Genomic DNA, 20,186 nt, shown 5'->3' with positions numbered 1-20,186 from the left:
ACCCATGTGTCATGAGTCGACTCATCTCAGTTATGAGTCGACTCATTGCTGGTTTTTGTGTTTTGTCTAGTTTTGGACGAGTCGACTCATCTCAATCATGAGTCGACTCATCGACAGTTTCCTGATTTGTTTGAGTTTCTGTTCACATGAATTCCTATTGGTTTTGGGCTTGGTTATTCACCAGATTTCCATCCACATTTGTACACCTATATAAAGGGTTGTTTAGGGTTTCTAAACATAAGTTTGATGATCTTAGATCAGAGAGAGATTCTAATATTTGTATTAGGGTTTAGAGAGGATTGAGAGGTTGTTCTCGATTCTCGTGAGATTGTGAGGGAGTGATTGTAATATTTTATTCTTCATAATCTAGAAGAAGGTATTTTCCTTCGCCATACTAAATTGTCTTGTGTTTTAGGTTGTAATTCCGTGACCAAAGGGTGCTCACACGGCAACTCGTATCAAGTTGGTATCAGAGCGATCAGATCCTGCGAAGGGGGCATCCTGTGTATGGTCCTGACTCGATCGCAATACAAGAAGCTTTGCGAGATCTTTTTCTTTGGAAGGAGTTCAGAGATTAAGGAGGAAGAAGATGGCTGAAGGAGACAATTCAGCGAGGATTGATACATTAGAGAAGCAGATCGAGATGATAGGTTTGACTCTCACACAACTCGTCAGTCTTATCCATGGAGGTGGCAAACGAGGAGGAGAAGACCGTTAAGGCTGCATTGCATCAAGGGGGTAAGAATTCTTATCAGAACCTGAATATTGATTTCAAAGTGGAGATTCCTATTTATGATGGGAGTGTTGACGTCGAGAGGCTTGATGACTGGATCGAGCGGATGGAGACGTATTTTACTCTTTATGGCTATTCGTCAAAAGAGAAGATTATGTTGGCGACTTTGAAGCTTTCAGGGCACACGTTGACATGGTGAAAATCCTACTGCAAGCAGAAAAAGAAGGCGGTGTCGTGGAACAAGTTCAAGGAGTTACTGAGGAAGCAGTTCTACCCAGTGGGATTCCTTGAAGAGCGTTGATACAAGTGGTACGGTTTGCGCCAAAGGGTCAATAAAACCGTTCAAGAATACACCACAGAGTTCCAGCAGCAGGCGATGGTCTTCAATATTGCGATAGAGGAATATTCCATGTTTATGAAGTATATGGCAGGATTGAGCGATTACATTCGAAAGGAGATGAAGCTATTCACGGTGGAATCAATTACAGAGGCAAGCGTGAAGGCTATTGCCCTCGAGGGCAAGCAAAAGAAGGGCAAAGAGGCTAAGGAAGACTCCAAACAGACGGGAGGTGAGTCTAGTGGTTCTCAATCTAAGGAGGATAAGAAGAAGGGTGATCCAGGGAAGGCAGGGTTGATTTGTAGTCACTGCAAGAAGACAGGGCATACAGCTGATCGGTGCTGGGAGAAGTATCCTCATCTCAAGCCAAGAGGGTTGAAGAAGGAGGAGACAAAGACATACATGATAGCGCAAGGTCTAAAAGAAGTCCCGGGGATGACGGAGCCCAACAACAGTCTTAACCTTATGGTGGGGAAGCAGACCACGAAAGATGACGACGACCCGAGAGAGCAACTCTTTGTTTTTAAGTTGCAAGTGAAGACCAGTTTGGTTGATGCCATTATTAATTCGAGCAGCGAGAAGAATTTGATATCCGAGGCATTAGTTCAGAAGCTGGGTCTGAAGACGGTCAAGCATCCGAAGCCCTATCCATTGGGGTTGATTCAGAAGGAGGAGAAACTGAGTGTAGTTGATCAATGCACTGTCAGATTTGCGCTCCATGAGTCGTATATTGACGAGGTCACATGTGACGTCGTTCCATTGGATATTTGTCAGATTATACTTGGCAATCCGTACTTATGGGATAGATATGCGATCTACGAGAGGCGGGCTCAGAAGTACACCTTCACTAAGGATGGTAAAAAGTTTAGATTTCGTTCGGCATCTCTTCCGAGGGAGACAAGCTTGGGGATGGTGATGCGAGCGAAGAGACTAGTGAATGCAAGCAAGAAGTTTGTCTCGCTGTGCATTAGACTTCCAGAAAATCCGTCGACAAAGGATTGCAACTTAGAGCGAACGGTGACTACGACGAGACGCGTGACGAATGAGTTATTTCCGATCGGACATCGAGGCCGGATTCCTAGCAAGGTCAGATGGTGCAGAAAAGATGGAGGAGCTCGAGAGTTTCCTCAGCAAAAGTTCTAACTTAAACGGGACTTCAAGTTCCTAAAGAGGGGACCCATGATATGAGTGTATCTTCTCTTTGAAACTTAGCGATCCTCATGGGAGCTTGAGAATAGATGATTCTCATAATAGCATGAGAATAGAGGTGTAAAACAGTACAGTGGAACACAGGTGGAAGCGTGGAACGAGATGACGAGTAGCAGATTCGAAGAATCCAGTTTTTAGCTCGTGAGTCGACTCATACATGTACATGAGTCGACTCATCAGGTTGAATCGACTCACGCCTGTCATGAGTCGACTCACGAAACCCAGCCGTTTTGCCAAAAGTCTCTGACCAGTCGACCTGCAGGCTTATGAGTCGACTCATCTCAGTTATGAGTCGACTCATTGCTGGTTTTTGTGTTTTGTCCAGTTTCGGATGAGTCGACTCATCTCAGTCTTGAGTCGACTCATCGATAGTTTCCTGATTCATTTGGGTTTCTATTCACACGAATTGCTGTTGGTTTTGGGCTTGGTTATTTACCCGATTTCTATCCACGTTTGTACACATATATAAAGGGTTGTTTAGGGTTTCTAAACATAAGTTTGATGATCTTAGATCAGAGAGAGATTCTAATCTTTGTATTAGGGTTTAGAGAAGATTGAGAGGTTGTTCTCGATTCTAGTGAGATTGTGAGGGAGAGATTGTAATCTTTTGTTCTTCATAATCTAGAAGAATGTATTTTCCTTCGCCATACTGAATTGTCTTGTGTTTTAGTTGTCTTCTTCTCAACCCACCTTTTGGTAATTCCGCGACCAAAGGGTGCTCGCACGGCGACTCGTATCATTAACTATCCATAAAAACACCATAGTAATGTAAACACATAATCAACATACTTGACATAGTAGCAACATAACACATTACATATGTCTTAATACCAACCCACAACTACATAGTTTTTGATACTTAAACATAGATAACTAACGAAAAACATAATTGTTTTGAAACTAAACACTAAAACATCCAAATCTAATATGATGCATACATAGACTTCTAAGGTGCTGGAGGAGGTTGATGTCCTTGGAAGAATGCGATAAGCTTTGTGTCCAAGGCATCAAACTTCTTGATTAGCTCTTCTTGATTACTAATAATATAGGAATTCTGAGAATATAGATCTCTTTGACCAGTTTCAAGTTTAAGAATACGTACATATAGTGTGTTGTACTGCACATCTGAAAATATGAAGGTTCTGAAGGAAATGGTGGTGGTGGTTGACTAGATGAAGTTCTGGCTTGATGAGATGATTGAGGTATATCATGTTGTAGTTGTTCTTGTGTAGGTGGAGGCTCATCGTGAGGATTTTGATCATGAATTTCAAAATTAGTTAACTTCATTCTTGTAAGAGCATTAGAGTCAAAAAATTCGACGGTTCGAACAACCAATTTTTCAGAAGCTAGATCAACATTGATTTTTTCAAAGACTTTTGTTAAGAAAGCACCATAATGAAGAGATCCTTTTGGTATTGCTAATAGAATTTCATAATAAACAGCAGCCCAATTTACTTGAATATTTCCCATAATAGCATAAAGAGCTTTTGCTAAATCTATGGAAAGGAAATGAAAGCTCCCCGTTTTTGGAAACATGTTATATGCTAGGATTCTAGCAATGAAACAAGAAAATGGACGGAGTTTATTTGAATTGTTCAATGGTTTTCCATAACCCGGAAGAAAAAATGTGATTAGATAATGGATCTTCATCATTCATTTTGATGGAACTAAGAGTTACACCTTTATAAGGGAAAGTTAAAATTTTTTCCAATTGACTTAGTAGTCAATTCAATTTCTATCTCTTTTATAAGTGTGCTTAATTTTTCATGTCCAAGAATGGTTTCCACACGAGTGATATTGGTGTAGGACAAATGAACCAAGAACGGATATGTAGGTTTTCTATTTTCCGATGAAAATAATTCTAAAAGACCCACATTTTCAAAATAAGAACTGAAATTTAATGGTATGAAACCGTCAAATTTGACGAATCTACCCGGAAGAACTTCGAAAGATGATATTTTATTGAATTCTTCAAGTAAATCCGGACTTTTTAAATAGACAATAATTTCATCATTAATATTAGAATGAGTTTGTTTAGCTTTCTTAGCTCTAGACATGATGAAGAACACGAAATGAACTTGGAAACCAAGAAAGGATTGAAAAGCTTACCCAAAATGATGAAACCCTAGATGTAGTCAGCTATTCTTGCTTGTAGTCGACTATAGGACCTGAATAAAGCTTGGAATCAAGGAAGTTGTTGAAGAAAGAAGTGGGAAAGATGATTTTTTAAGATGCCCTAGATGAGGAGACGGGATTTCTGAAATTGGGAAGAAGAGGGATCGATTATGGGGAAGAAAGAAGAAGTGAATTAGGGATTTTAAGAAGTTATTCTTGTCAAATAATTGAATGGTCAAGATTAGTTAAGAAAAAAAAATTGTGTGGTTTGGATTTGATCTAAATAAACAATAGATATAAGCCTAGGATTTGATCAGACTATTGAATGGTTGAGATTTTGATTTTGTAAGTTAAACGGATATTGCGTTGTGGATTTGATTGTAAAAAAATCCAAAAGACTTAAAGTCTGTAAATTGTAAAACTGTTGTTAGTAGTTGACTATAAACACAAGTAGTCGACTACAGGTTGGTCGACAGAAAGTTTATTTTCTGACTGTAATAAAAAGAAGTCGACTACAAGGAAAATTAGCCGACTATACTAAAATTCACAGAAAATCCTATATGCAGTGCTTGTGCATGTAGTCGACTATAATGCAAATTAGTCGACTATAAAACATATGAATACAAATGAACTTTAATTTAAATCATCAATTGAACATATACCTAATTCCCTTCTTAATTTAACATAAATTTCTTCCTTTAAAGGCTTTGTTAATATATCTAAAATTTATTTATCAGTAGGTATAAATTCTAATGAAATATCACCTTTAAGCACATGATCACGTAAGAAATGATGTCTAATATCAATATGTTTTGTACGTGAATGTTGAATCGGATTTTAGATAAATTAATTACACTTGAATTATCACACATTATGGATGATATGGGAATTTATGCCAAAATCTAATAATGTTTGTTTCATCCATAAAACTTGAGCACATGCAAGACTTGCAGCAATATATTCTGCTTCAGTCGTTGATAATGATACAGAATTTTTCTTTTTACTAAACCAAGATACAAGTGAATGTCCTAAGAAATGACACATTCCACTTGTACTTTTTCTATCTGATTTACATCCGGCAAAATCCGCATCACTATATGAAATTAAATTAAATGTGCTATGTTTTGGATAAAACAATCCATAATTTAGTATCTTTAAGATATTTAAAATTTTTTTCACTGCTTTAAGATGTGATTCTTTAGGATTAGATTGAAATCTAGCACATAAACATACACTAAACATAATATCAGGTCTACTTGCAGTAATGTAAAGAAGTGATCCAATCATACCTCGATAAAGCTTTTGATCAACATTCTTACCATTTTCATCTTTGTCAAGTGATGTAGTGGTACTCATTGGTGTTGGTTTGCTTGTTGTATTTTCCATTCCAAAGCGTTTGAGTAAATCTTTTGCATACTTGCTTTGATTGATGAAAATTCCTTCTTTTAATTATTTAATTTGAAGTCCAAGGAAGAAATTGAGTTCACCCATGTGACTCATTTTAAATTCATCCTGCATAGTCTTAGCAAACTCTTGACAAAGATTGTTATTAGAAGAACCAAAAATAATATCATCTACATATATTTGAATTAATAAAATATCTTTATTTATTTTCTTAATAAATAAAGTTGAATCTACTTTTCCAATATCAAATCCTAAAGTTAAAAGAAAATTCTTTAATCTATCATACCAAGCACGAGGTACTTGTTTAAGACCATATAATGCTTTCTTAAGTTTAAAAAGATGATTTGGAAAACTTTCATGTACAAATCCTGGAGGTTGTTCTACAAAAACTTCTTCTTTTATAAAACCATTTAGAAAAGCACTTTTAACATCCATTTGAAATAATTTAAAATTCATAAAACATGCAAATGCAAGAAGAATTCTAATAGATTCTAAACGAGCATTTAAAATTCATAAAACATGCAAATGCAAGAAGAATTCTAATAGATTCTAAACGAGCAACAGGTGCATACGTTTCATCATAATCAATGCCTTCTTCTTGATTATAACCTTGTGCAATTAATCTAGCTTTATTTCTAATAACTTAACCAAATTTATCTAATTTGTTTCTAAAAATCCATTTTGTTCCAATAATGGATTTATTTTGAGGTCTAGGTATAAGATCCCAAACATTATTTCTAGTAAATTGATTAAGTTCATCTTGCATAGCAATTATCCAAAAATCATCAAGTAGTGCTTCTTTTATATTTTTAGGTTCAATAGATGAGATAAAAGCAGTATGAGCAATTAAATTAAAATAAGATCTAGTAGTTACTTTATCAGATATATTACCAATAATTAAGTCATGTGGATGATCTTTAACTTCTACAAAATCTTTTGGTAAATCATTTTGTAAATTATCATTATTTGAAACATCTAGCATTTTAGTATCATTTTGAGAATCAACTAAATCATCATCATTATCTAAAACAATAGATGTTTTTGTAAAAAATTCAACAAAAGATACATGCATTGATTCTTCAATAACTAATGTTCGTTTATTATATATTCTATAAGCTTTACTATGATTAGAATATCCAACAAATATTCCTTCATCAGATTTAGAATCAAATTTATCTAAGTTATCCTTTGTGTTTAAAATAAAACATTTACAACCAAAAACTTTAAAGTAAGATACTTTAGGAATTTTATTATAAAATAATTCATAAGATGTTTTCTTTATAATAGATCTTAATAAAACTCTGTTTAATACATAACAAGCTGTTGATACAGCTTCTGTCCAAAAATATTTTGGTAAATTTCTATCACACAACATGGTTCTAGCACATTCTTGTAAAGTTCTATTTTTTCTTTCTACAACTCCATTTGTAAAGCAGCTCAAGAAAAAGAAAAAGTATGTGAAATACCATGTTTATCACAAAAATTTGCAAAAAATTCATTTCCAAATTCACCTCCATGATCACTACTTATAAAGATAATAGAAGTAGATTTTTGATTTTGAATTCTTTTGCAAAATATAGAAAACTTATTAAAAGCATCATTTTTTATGTTTAAGAAATATTACCCATGTAAATCTAGAATAATCATCAACAAGAACAAATGCATATCTACTTCCATTTAAAGATGCTACTCTAGAAGGAACAAAAAGATCTACGTGAATTAATTCTAATGGTCTACTTGTAGATATTACATTTTTAGATTTAAAAGAAGATTTTTAGCATATCTACATTTTTAGATAAACACATAGACCAAGAAGATTTGTACATTTTTAGATTTAAAAGATGCTACTCTAGATGAACATTTACAGTTTTGGTACCCATACTATGTTGGGTCTATTAAATTATCCTTTAGGAAATCAAACCCATGAAGAGTTTGATTTGCCTAAATAGTTAGTTGATAGACAAATATTTTTAATAAAATCAAAAATATAAAAAATTTTATGTAAAGAAGTTAATTATTTTGGAACCCAAATAGAAAAGAATTTTGATTTCTTTTTACACAAATTTTCATTTTTATATTCATACAAATCACAAGAAGGTTTTACAAAAATTGTTTTCTTAGATTTATTTTTATTAAACTGAAAACCTAATCCTTTTGTATTTTGTGATTCCTTTTGAAAAGAAAGAATATTATTAAGATTTTCTTTACCTTTATTGAATTTACTAACATTCAAACATATATCATCATATTTTGATTTAAAAAAAGAAATATCTTTATCTAAACTATTAATATGAATATGTAAATCATTACACTCTGAATTTAAATAAACATTCTCATTACATAAACATTCATTTTCTTTAAGAAAAGAATAATTTTCTTCTTTTAATTTAATTATTTGATAGTTAGAATTTGTAGATAAATTAGAATCTGAAATTTCTTCAAGTAATCTTTTATTTTCTCCTTCAAGAAAATTATGTGAAGCCTTTAATCTTAAAAAAGTTTCATATAATTCATTAAATGCATCTAAAAGTTCTTCATTGTCACTTACTTCATCTTGTGCCATAAAACACATGTGAGCACTTTCCTTTTCTTTAATTTCTTCATCCGAAGATGACTCATCACTATCATCCCAAGTGACTGCCATTGCTTTTATTTTCTTGTTATTTTGAATGTTGTTGAAGTTGTTAAAATAACTTGATTTTTGCTTATTTTTCAACATTAGACAATCTTTCTTCATATGACCTGGTTTATTATACTTAAAACAAAGAGGGCTATTTGAAATTGAACTTTTAGATTTAAAATTACCTCATTTTATATTTCCAAAATTTTCGTGCAAACATGCTCATTTCATCATCATCATCATCTGAATCTTCTTTATCAGAAGTAATATTGAATGCAAGTACTTTCTTGTTTTTTGTTTCTTCATCATTCTTTCTATCTTCAATTTGAACTTCATACGCCATAAGGTTTCCGATAAGATTTTTAACCGTAAGAGTTGACAAATCATTGGCTTCTTCGATTGCGGTAACTTTCTTTTCCCATTGTGGAGTAAGTGATCAAAGTATTTTTCTTACCATCTCCACTTGTGTGTATGTTTTTCTAAGACCAATGAGAGAATTTGTGATGTCGGTGATTCTTGTGAATATTTCTCCAATAGTCTGGTTTTCCTTCATCTTAAATAATTCAAATCTGTATACAAGAACAGAAATTTTAGATTCTTTAACTTTATTTGTACCTTCATGAGTTACCTCAAGTGTATGCCAAATATCGTATGCAGATGTGGCCGTTGACACCCTATTGAACTCATTCTTAAAATAATGCGTTCATTGCTTTTGAATCCAAATTTGCATTATTTCTCTGTGAAGTAGTCCATTCTGAAAATAGAGTTGTTGGCTTCTCATATTTTGATTCCACAATGTTCCAAAGTTCGTAGCCAATTGATTGAAGGTAAATCTTCATTCGGCACTTCCAATAGTTGTAGTTCAATCCATCGAACATTGGTGGACGATTTGTAGAGTGACCTTCTTTGAATTGTGATATATTTGTAGATGTCATCTTTCACCTTGCTCTGATACCAAATGTAGGATCTGAAATAGATACACTAGAACACTAGAGAGGGGGCATCTTTCACCTTGCTCTGATACCAAATGTAGGATCTGAAATAGATACACTAGAACACTAGAGAGGGGGTGAATAGTGTTCTTTTAAAATTTATACAAAGTAGATTATAAATTACAAAGAAAAAATGATAATCTCAAAAATTCACAAACACACACTAGTAGAAAAACGACCAACCTAGACGGAAATTTCCGTCTAGGTTGGTCTACAATCCGTCTAGGTTGGATCATCTAGACGGAAATCCGTCTAGGTAGATTGGTTTATTCTGTTTCCGTCTAGTTTGGATCAAACTAGACGGATTTCCGTCTAGATTGATCACTCTAGACGGAAACCAACCTAGACGGAAGTTATATTTCCGTCTAGGTTGTTAACCTAGACGGAAATCCATCTAAGTTAACAACCTAGACGGAAAACCGTCTAGGTTGTCAACCTAGACGGAAATCCGTCTAGGTTGACCCTAGACGGAATTCCGTCTATACTGAACCAACCTAGACGGAAATCCGTCTAGGTTGATTATTACAACCTAGACGGAATTTCCGTCTAGTTTGGTTCATACTAGACGGAATTCCGTCTAGATTGCTCTTTTTCCAGCAAAAAAAAATATATTACAATTTGTATTTCCCTGTACAATTACACCAATACATGAATACATACAATAAATACTGTATATATGAATACATCCAACCATCCAAATATAATCAAGATTTTAGACAATTCCATTCAAACCCAAAAATATACAAATCCAACATAATGCACAGATCCAGCCATAATATAACCAATTCCAGCATAATAAACAAATCCAACACGCATATAAGTATTGTTATAACATCCAACACGCATATAAGTATTGTTATAACATCCAACACACATATAAGTATTGTTATAACAGATAAAGCTGTTCATTGCATTAAAAATCCACAAAAAACCTCATAAACCTCATCGGTCGTCGTCGTCGGCAGTATCTCTATCCTGGTTACGAGAACGTGTGCTGCTCCCTCCAATATCTCCACTCTGAATGGTCAATTGAATAATCATTAAGGGGTGTTTAATACATATTAAATATAAATGAATTTATTATTTTAAGAAAAAAATAAGGTACCTGAGTGCTGGTCTGACCAGCACCGGAATTATCGCCAAGCGAGCTTATAATCCGTATAACACCACCATACGCGCTATGAGGAATCGCACCGCTTAAATATTGCATGACATACCCCAGGAGATCATCCATCGAGTTCGCCGTCAGCGCAACTCTTGTCATCTCATTAGTCACCTGGATATGTAGCTCCGAGTCAATCTTGTCAAGCAAATATGCAGAGATACGTGCGACAAATGGCATAGCCTGGAACCGAGGCGGGGCTGCTCTCATGGATGTAAATGCTGTGGAGGATGCTGTGGATGACCTCATGCTTACGCCGGGTGAAGCTCCAACACCATGCAGAGGATATCTCCCTCTCCTATGTTTAGGGAGAAATAAATATTAAATTTACCTCTCGAATTCAATAATGATAAAAAAAATATAAATAGGAATGTAGTATTCAAATTGATTCAAATTTTCTACATCCATACCTATTATGACCCATCAAATGCTGTGTGAGAGTAATGTTGTCCTCTGCAGAAAGCATGTGAGGGTCCGGCTCAGATTGTTCCTCCTGCTGCGACATATACACAGTTGCAGCCTCCTTTGATGCAGCCTCAAATCCCTCCTAAAGCACAAATATATAATTATTTCATGGTAAAGACAATGTTATTTGTGTTCTCATTTCCTCATAATATTAACAACAAAATAGAATTAATAATACTACACAAGATATGTATAACTCTCACCACCAACTCGAGATTTGCCTTGATCTTATCTCGATTCTTCTCATCACCCCTATATCTATCACGGAAAATGCCATACGCCGCTTTCGCCCTCAAGTGTATTGGCATTAATGATTTTCCCTGTCATATTATATATTATCACACTCATAATCATACTAATCATTAAATTCATCAAAACTTTAGACGGAAATCTACCGTATCCTGACAATAAACATCCTCCAGATTGGCATAGGAGTGTGAGCCCAAGTGGTGGTCATGCAGCTTCTTTCTTCTATTTTCTGACCCCTTCGTGGATTTATTCTTTTTTAAAAGAAAAAAATTAGCAAATATGCAATAAATTAATATCTTAAAAGTATAAAGTAATTTTCATGAAACTAACCTTGGAGGCATCGCTGTCCCAATACATGAGGAGAGCTGTGAAATGAACCTCGTCAACTCGGGCGTCGAGGTTTAAAAACCTCTGCCAGTCCTCCTCATACCTGTCATAGGTTTCATGTTTGATCTCATGCCTCCATTGTTTGAGAACTACTTCAACCTTAACATTGAACACATAATTCCAAGCCCCCTCAAAGTCCTCAAGGCAGAAGCAGTCCTGTAGATTTACATACACATTTAGGAAAGATAATTTAATATCAAATACTAATTATTAATAAATAAAAAGTAATAGCAATATGTAGTTACCATAAGCGCTGTCCATATCGCCTCGTATGCGCTCCATGGTAGTTCTCGAAATTGAAAATAAGGGTTGATAATGGTCGCTCTACGCACTAGAACCCCAATATATGCATTCAAGCGGGTCGACCATGGACCAACGGGCAAATTAGAACTATTCCACCGAATTATTGCCCTCATTCCTCTTGGCGGTTGTTTGGAATCAGGCTTACCTCCGCCACGTCTGTTCTCGATACGATCCTTCTTAGCACCTACAATAATAACATGATAATATATCATATAATATACAAATGTGAAAATTAAAAGTATTTATACAATTTACCATTCGCTATCTCTCTTTCCTTTGCTGCGAGTGCAACCTTCTTTCGTGTCTCAATCATTTCACGCATTTCTTCTAATTTTCTCGCAGCACGTGTATGGTACTTCCTTGCGTCAGCCATAGACTTATGAGAGGCTGGAGGTAAAGGTAAACTAAGATAGTCCTGTGTCTTTGGCCGCAAGTCCGTGTGGAATGTATAAGATGGATATGTCGGTGTCCAAGTATCCCCTACATAAGAAAGGAGAATCATTAATATAGTTTTTAATTAACCATTATAATTGAGCATTATAATATTGAATACCTGCATCAGGGGATGGTTCTGGTACTGCATCAGAGGGGCCAGGTGATGAATAACCCGCATCTGCAACAAATTAATCACTATTAGCTAGATAATTAATAATTGATAAAATATATTAAAGTATTAATTAATTTTTATACCTGCATCCGGAGATGGTAGTGTATCATCAGCACCACTACCAGGGGTGATACTACGTGATCGATCACCCTCGAGGTCAAAGAGTCTCCTCATCCTCCTCATCTGCAATTTCAATTATTAACATAGTTAAGAAAAAAAATATACATGCTCATGAGATAAGTTATTATGAAATGCATTGTTCTTATTATGATTAGCTAAAAAACTTTAATGCAGTGTAACATATATATTACATACCTACATCCAACGCCACATTCTGTGCGTAAGAGAATTCTTGCCAAACATCATCAGATGAACCAATTGGTTCACTATAATTATATTCACTTTCTTCAATATTTTTTTCATTGTTATTAGGTAGAACAACAGATCTTGGCTCCTTGTACAAAACCACCCAATCAGATATGACATTCGGATCTCTCACGAAGAAGCACTGATCAGCTTGTTCTGCAAAAATGAATTTCTCATCCGTATATACTTCTCGATGGAGATTGACAAGTGTAAATCCATAATGATCCTTTTGCTTTTTTGCAGGACACCACCGAACCTTGAACATCGTGTAAGTACATTGTTTTGGTTTACCAAACCCGTAAATTACTTCAACAATATCTTCTAATTGGCCATAATATAGTATGTCAGCTAGAATTGGGTTCTGATCTCTTGTACTTGAAAAACATTCTTGAGCAAACAAGCCCATGACCCCACTGTTCTGAGTTACCCTCCTATCATCAGTCTCTAGCGTTCGAAATTTATATCCATTGATCAAATGCTCATTATAACGTCTCACTTCATAATAAGGGCGTTGTGCATGTATAATAATTTCATCTGGTAACGTAGTACCATCAAGAAGTGATTTATCAACCTAAGACAAAAAATTTCAGAATATTTAGGGGATGTTATATTATGAATGTTCATAAATTAATTGTTAAATACTTACATCAAATCTTAACCAATCAGAAAATTCTTTCCTATGTCTTTTCTGAATATTATGCGCTGCATTCCTACCGGTTGTTTCATTCTTAAGCTTCTCCAAATGTCGCCTACATAAACAATATATAAGTTTGCATTGCGAACATTATGTAAAATGAATAGTCTCATCTATATTTCGGGTGTTATTTGTTACCTTCGATAGTCTGCGAACATATCAAGGTTTTCCAGCACATATGCATGAATTTGTTCTAAGAGAGATCTCGGATATTTTTCACGCTTTCTCTCCTTATCTGGTACTTGAGCCGTGGTTTTCTTCTGGCGCATGTAACGTGATGCAAAAATAAAGCATTCATTTGCCACGTATCCTTCAGCTATCGAGCCTTCTGGACGAGCTCGATTGCGAACATTATGTTTCATGGAGCCCAAGTATCTTAGAATCAAAATAACTAATTATTAGCACGGTAATTTCAAAAACGCATATACAAGTAATGAATGCAAAAAAAAATATAATTTACCTCTCAATCGGATACATCCAACGATAAGTAACAGGTCCGGCGATTCTAGCCTCTCTTGCAAGATGCTGGGTAAGATGGACCATAACCGTAAAAAAAGAAGGAGGGAATATTACTTCCATATTGCATAGAGTAACTCGGACCTCAGCTTCAAGTTTTTTAAATTCATCTACATCTATGACTTTAGAGCATAATTTTCTGAAAAACCCACAATACTCAATAATAATCTTCGACGCTTCTTTATCCATATTGTTACGGATTGCAACAGGAAGCAATTGATGGAGAAGAACGTGATAATCATGGGTCTTCAGACCTAAGAGTTTTCGCTCTTGCACTTGGACATTATTTGAAATGTTAGCAGAGTAACCATCCGGAGACTTTACTGATTTGAGAATTTCACAAAATCGTTGCATCTGCTCATTTGTCAGTGTAACACGAGACGGAGGCAACTTTAATTTTTTAAGTCCAACATCTTGAGCTTGCAAATCATTTCGGATATTCAAAGCAGTCAGATCTTGGCGCGCCCGTAGATCATCCTTCGACTTGTTTGCATCTTGTAGGAGAGTTGATACTATGTTATCACATATATTTTTCTCAATATGCATGACATCTAAGTTGTGGCGGATTTTAAGATTTTGCCAATAAGGTAGCTGAAAGAAGATACTAAATTTAGTCCATCCTCTAGGTAATTTTTGGTCTTCTTCCTCAACTTGCATTTTCCGGACCTTTCGCTTACGCTTCAGTGGCCTTTTTGACTTTAAATAATCTCTTACTCTGAGCGGGCTAAATTTAGAATAGCGTTTTTTCCCAAACACAACTTTTGGAAACCCCTCAAGTAATTGAACGATCTCAGTACCTGTGAGTTGACGCGGCTTCATTCTTTTCTCAACTGTGCCATCAAACTTAGCTGATAATTTTCTGTACTTATGACTCAAGGGCAACCACCTTCGATTAAACCAATAACAACTCTTTCGGCTATGTGGTAATTGAAGAGCTTCAAATTCCGGACCACATACAGGACAAGCACACTTTCCCTTTGTGGAATACCCAGACAGATTAGCATAGGCTGGAAAATCATTAATCGTCCATAATAGAATAGCACGTAATCTAAACGATTCTTTTAAATGGGCATCATATGTTACAATACCCTCAGACCATAGTTGTTTCAGCTCATCAATTAGAGGCTCTAAGTAAACATCAATATCATTTCCAGGTGCATGTTTACCGGGTATCAGTAATGAAAGTATCATAAATGGCTGTTTCATACAAAGCAATGGAGGTAAATTATATGGCATTAGTACAACTGGCCAAGTAGACCAACCAGAGCTCATTACCCCAAATGGATTGAATCCGTCACTTGACAGACCCAGTCTTACATTTCTGCAATCTTCGGCAAATCGAGGATAAATTTTATCAACATGCTTCCAAGCTACCGCATCAGCAGGATGTCTCAATTTACCATCATCTACTCGATCTTCCTTGTGCCACCTCATATTTTTCGCCGTTTCTTTGTTCATGTACAATCTTCGCAATCTAGGAGCTAATGGAAAATGTCGAAGCACCTTGGCTGGAATTTTCTTCTGTGTTATCTCTGTCTCCGTTGTAATCCTTATTGAAGAATTTGTACGTTGTTTCCACCTAGAAACTCCACATGTCGGACATTCTTGAAGGTCTTTATTGGCCTTGTGGTACAAAATACAATCATTCGGACATGCATCAATCTTATTATAATCTAGACCCAGAGCAGCGACAATCTTCTCAGCTTGATAAGTTGTTTGGGGTATGCTATTCACTCCTCCAGGTATTACAGTTCGAAGCAAATCAAGAAGCATTTCAAAATAATTATCTGACATACCGCTAAGTGTCTTAATGTGTAGGAGTTTTAGCATAAATGAAAATCTGGAGTACTCGGTACATCCCTCATATAAGTCCTTTTCACTATCTTCTAGTAGCTTCAATATTCGTTCTATTTCTGCGGAGGAATGCATATCATCAATATTTTCGGCACTTCCATCATCTCCTACTTCTTCAGCTTCAACATCGATATCATCTTCACTTTTATCTCCGATATCATCCTCGACATTATCATCACCCTCAAATTCTCTAGGTCGAGGAAAAATATCATTCAACATTGTTTCTGTGTCATCTATTCGTTGTCCACCGGACGTACCGACACGCACATTTGGATCCTCATCTTCAGTGATACCTTCCCCATGCCAGTTCCAATATTTATATTTTTCATCAAAACCTGATTTCATTAGGTGGATCCGTATATCATTACTATTCAGCAATTTCAAATTCCTACACATGCAACAAGGACAATACATAGCACCACTTGCTAATTTTCTCGGATTCATTTCTGCATAACGTATGAAGGCTTCACATCCCTCCTTGTATCGTGTGTCACGAAATCTATGAAGCCGTGGGATATCTATCCATGATTTGTCAGGAATTACCCTCATCTGTAAATTATATATAATTATTAACTACGACAAATCACACAACTACTAGTACATTCATGACTCTTATACATACAAAACAAATCTAACATACGTTCATATATCATTTAACAATATAAATTTAGTTCTACATAAAATATATTTGAAACGTACGTAGAAACTAATTACACCAATTGATCGGCTGTCATAGGAAGGCTTCTATCCATTAAGAATATAGTAGTGCTTACATCCAACTTCATATACTTTGTATATTTTCATTTCTTGAAAATTTCGGCAGCACCTACCCGCTGTTCTCCCTGTACACTGTGCGGATGTTATTATGCGTATCAGCAATAGCCCGAAACGCAGAACAACATACGCTTATTGTACACGGAGAACAACGAATACGTGCTGCCAAAACTTTCAAGAATGAAAATATACAAAGTATACAAAGTTGGATGTATGCACTACTATATTCCTAACCCGTCCGAGAAGGACAGATCCAATAATTACGAATTTCAGTACCAATTTTTTATTCCTATAATATAAAATAAACGCTCATTTTTGGAAGAAAACTTCGTCTCCTACCCAAATCTGAGTCGTATATCATATATTATAAGTCCAAATAATTGGATGTAATTATTGGACGGAAGTCTAGGGATAACGTTATTAGGTTGACCTTTAACCTAGACGGAAATTTCCGTCTAGGTTGAGACAACCTAGACGGAATTTCCGTCTAGGTTGATCTTTCCGTCTAGATTAACAAACTAGACGGAAATTTCCGTCTAGTTTGTTTCAACCTAGACGGAACAAACTAGACGGAATTAATTCCGTCTAGTTTGACCCAAACTAGACGGAAAAAAATTCCGTCTAGTTTGTTCCGTCTAGGTTGTTAGTTTTTCTACTAGTGATAAACACAAAATTTTATACTGGTTCCACCAACCCGGTGTACATCCAGTCCCCAAGCAAATCTCGATTGAGAGTTTCTATTATGATTTTGAATAAACTTACAAAATCAAAAACAAACCTGACCAATTTGTCAGTCCCTACAAATTACAATACCAATTGACAAACACCTTGTCAATTTGTACACCAATCTCTAAACCAAGAGATTAACACCTCTCACAAACCGAGAGAACTATTAAAGCAACAATTCAATTCCTATAAGCCTTGATTTGCAGTGTAGTGTAGTAGTGGCTTAGGAATGATTCTAATTTCTATAAATTGCCTAGACAAGTATTTTAATGAGGATCAAAGGCAATTTTAGAAAACTTTTCTTTTTCTCAAAATCTAAATTTTTTTAACACTTGAAAGATGCACAAATATCAAAGCTTATGGGAATCTCAAAATCGTGCATTTTTCTGAATAAATAACCTATTTATAGCCCTTGAAAAGATAGGAATTTTAACTTTAAAAACGTTTAAAAACGGCTATAAACAATCATTAATTCAAACTTTAAAATATGAGAAAACTATATCTGTAGTCGACTACAAGTCATAGTAGTCGACTACACTGAGTCTAAATAGACTCTGTGAAGACAGAAAATTGCTTAGTAGTCGACTATAATAAGCATTAGTCGACTAGTCATATGTTTTACAGAAACATGACTGAAAATTTTGTAGTCGACTATTTTAAGCATTAGTCGACTAGTCATGTGATTTACAGAAACATGACTGAAAATTTTGTAGTCAACTATTTTAAGCATTAGTCGACTAGTCATGTGATTTACAGAAACATGACTGAAAATTTTGTAGTCGACTATAATATTAATTAGTCGACTATATCTGAGTTTTACAGAAAAAATATAATGTATGAAATGTTTTGACACTCAAAAATTAATTATAAACTCTAATGGTTAATATAGGGGATTTCTATAATGTATGAAATGTTTTGACACTCAAAAATTAATTATAAACTCTAATGGTTAATATAGGGGATTTCTATAATTAACCAACACACTAAGCCTGTATTAGTGTGTTCTAATATTTATGTGTGTGTGTGAGTGATCAAGGCTTGTACAATAATTCTATGTAAAGAAAATATAAAATATATTATCTCATATGTTCTTCATCTTCTTCACTTCATAATGCCTTGAACTCAACTTGCACTTGTTCATATTTTGATATTGAAAGCTGTATATAAATGTTAGTGCATTTGTGTAACACACATTGTATAAATTGTTATCATCAAAATAATATCATGGAGACATGATATTCAACAGCATGCTTGTCTTATTTTCTTCTGATACTTGTATTGTCTAGGATCCACAGACGGGCAAGATGGTTAGGGTGGGTCGTAGGAGGCACAAGCTGTATTTCCTAGAATATCATCACCTTCCAGAGTCTATACGTCCACTTTCACTTGTTGCTTCTGTTTGTTCGTCAAAACCCTCTACCTCGCTTCCTTCCAATTTGTGGCATAGACGACTTAGTCATGTGTCTAATAAAAGGCCGGAGAGTCTTATTCAGTTTGGAGTACTTAGTCCTGTATTATCTACTTCTAGTATTGAGTCATGTACTGGTTGCAAATTGGCTAAATTCACTACTTTACCATTTAAAATGAGTATATCCATATCCACTTCCTTATTTGATTTAGTACATTCTGATATTTGGGGTCCAGCTACTTTGCCTTCTTCATCTGGCTACTTATATTATGTTAGTTTTATCGATGATTTCTCTCATTTTACATGGGTTTCCCTACTTAAGAATCGCTATGACGTACTTACTGCTTATTAAGCCTTCACAGCTATGATTTTTACTCAATGACAATCTCGTATTAAAGTTTTTCATTCTGATTGTGCCAAAGAGTATCTATCCTCAACCATGCGCTCTATCATGTCCTCTCATGAGACAATCTCGTATTTATATATACATATATTATACATATATAATACATATAAAAAATATAAAAATATAAAAAAATAAAAAATAAAAAAACCACTATTTTTGGTTGGGCACCAAAGAGGCACCCCGGGCCCGGCCCGGAGCCCGAACTTGGCCCGGGTTTCTGGGCCGAGGCCGGGTTGGGCCGGGCTCCGGGCCAGGCCCAGCTGGCAGGTTTTTTGGACACCCCTATGCGCGTGTTGACCGACGCGCGCGAGCTGATTGGGTAATCCTCCTTAACGCGTGAACTCTTCATTACGTACGGGCTCTCATAGGAAATTTTAGACGCCTACACTAGCTTGCATTTGTGAAAATTAAAGTTAAATCATGTAGGTGCATTTCCTTGAATTAGTGAAAAGTAAAGTTAAAATGTGAAACTTTCTTCAAATCTTCATGCTTCTTTCTTTGAGCAGACCGCTTGAATGTATCATATTCTTTCTTTCTTTCCAGTCACTTCATAACTGACTGTAACATAGGAATTTGTGGTATCCACAAAATTTCTTTATCATATCTTTTGTGAGAAGAAATCCTTGGTTATATCATTAAAAAATGTATTTAAAAAAAGGATCCATGCTCGAAAATTTTATATTAAAAAAGATCTTTATGAAAAATTGTGCAAATAACAAAGTATAATCGATCTGAATAGTTTTAGAAAAAAACTAATGAGAAAAATTTAACAAAAGAAAATTTGTCTTTGAAACAATATAATCTGTAATCACACCAAAGATCCAGAAAATGAACTGATAGAATTTAGGAGAAAAAAAAA

At 35.1% G+C, this 20,186-nt stretch overlaps 2 protein-coding genes across 3 annotated transcripts; both read right to left on the bottom strand.

Annotated features, from left to right (window-relative positions):
- LOC109830904 lies at positions 10,353 to 13,355 on the bottom strand. The gene is made up of 11 exons (XM_020398261.1): positions 13,257 to 13,355; positions 12,667 to 12,766; positions 12,530 to 12,589; positions 12,232 to 12,456; positions 11,919 to 12,160; positions 11,617 to 11,829; positions 11,433 to 11,537; positions 11,241 to 11,357; positions 10,983 to 11,119; positions 10,516 to 10,870; positions 10,353 to 10,427 (listed from the first exon to the last, which is right to left on the bottom strand). The coding sequence occupies exons 1-11, from the start codon at positions 13,353 to 13,355 to the stop codon at positions 10,353 to 10,355; spliced, it is 1,728 nt and encodes a 575-aa protein (XP_020253850.1).
- LOC109830440 lies at positions 13,431 to 16,254 on the bottom strand. Of its 2 annotated transcripts, none has more exons than XR_002244298.1 (3): positions 14,104 to 16,254; positions 13,596 to 14,018; positions 13,431 to 13,520 (listed from the first exon to the last, which is right to left on the bottom strand). XR_002244298.1 is itself a non-coding variant. In XM_020397693.1 (3 exons), the coding sequence occupies exons 1-3, from the start codon at positions 16,230 to 16,232 to the stop codon at positions 13,584 to 13,586; spliced, it is 2,481 nt and encodes an 826-aa protein (XP_020253282.1). In that variant the 5' UTR covers positions 16,233 to 16,254; the 3' UTR covers positions 13,431 to 13,583. The 2 variants fall into 2 exon arrangements, 1 of the variants encoding a protein (XP_020253282.1); XM_020397693.1 differs by having other exon boundaries at positions 13,431 to 13,698; positions 13,782 to 14,018.

The sequence above is a fragment of the Asparagus officinalis genome, chromosome 2 (genome assembly GCF_001876935.1).
Source record: "Asparagus officinalis chromosome 2, Aspof.V1, whole genome shotgun sequence".
NCBI lineage: Eukaryota > Viridiplantae > Streptophyta > Magnoliopsida > Asparagales > Asparagaceae > Asparagus > Asparagus officinalis.
The sequence above is the reverse complement of the archived record's forward strand: the minus strand, read 5'-3'. Positions and strand labels throughout refer to the sequence as shown.

What these genes read in the sequence shown, in the direction of transcription:
- LOC109830904 (XM_020398261.1), bottom strand. Translation starts at nt 13,355, where the DNA reads ATGGGCTTGTTTGCTCAAGAATGTTTTTCAAGTACAAGAGATCAGAAC. An exon ending in ACTACCATCTCCGGATGCAG is followed by an intron (nt 12,590 to 12,666) that starts GTATAAAAATTA and finishes AATTTGTTGCAG; the next exon opens with ATGCGGGTTATTCATCACCT. An exon ending in AGAACCATCCCCTGATGCAG is followed by an intron (nt 12,457 to 12,529) that starts GTATTCAATATT and finishes TTTCTTATGTAG; the next exon opens with GGGATACTTGGACACCGACA.
- LOC109830440 (XM_020397693.1), bottom strand. Translation starts at nt 16,232, where the DNA reads ATGTTGAATGATATTTTTCCTCGACCTAGAGAATTTGAGGGTGATGAT. An exon ending in TGGATGTATCCGATTGAGAG is followed by an intron (nt 14,019 to 14,103) that starts GTAAATTATATT and finishes TTTGATTCTAAG; the next exon opens with ATACTTGGGCTCCATGAAAC. An exon ending in ATGTTCGCAGACTATCGAAG is followed by an intron (nt 13,699 to 13,781) that starts GTAACAAATAAC and finishes TTGTTTATGTAG; the next exon opens with GCGACATTTGGAGAAGCTTA.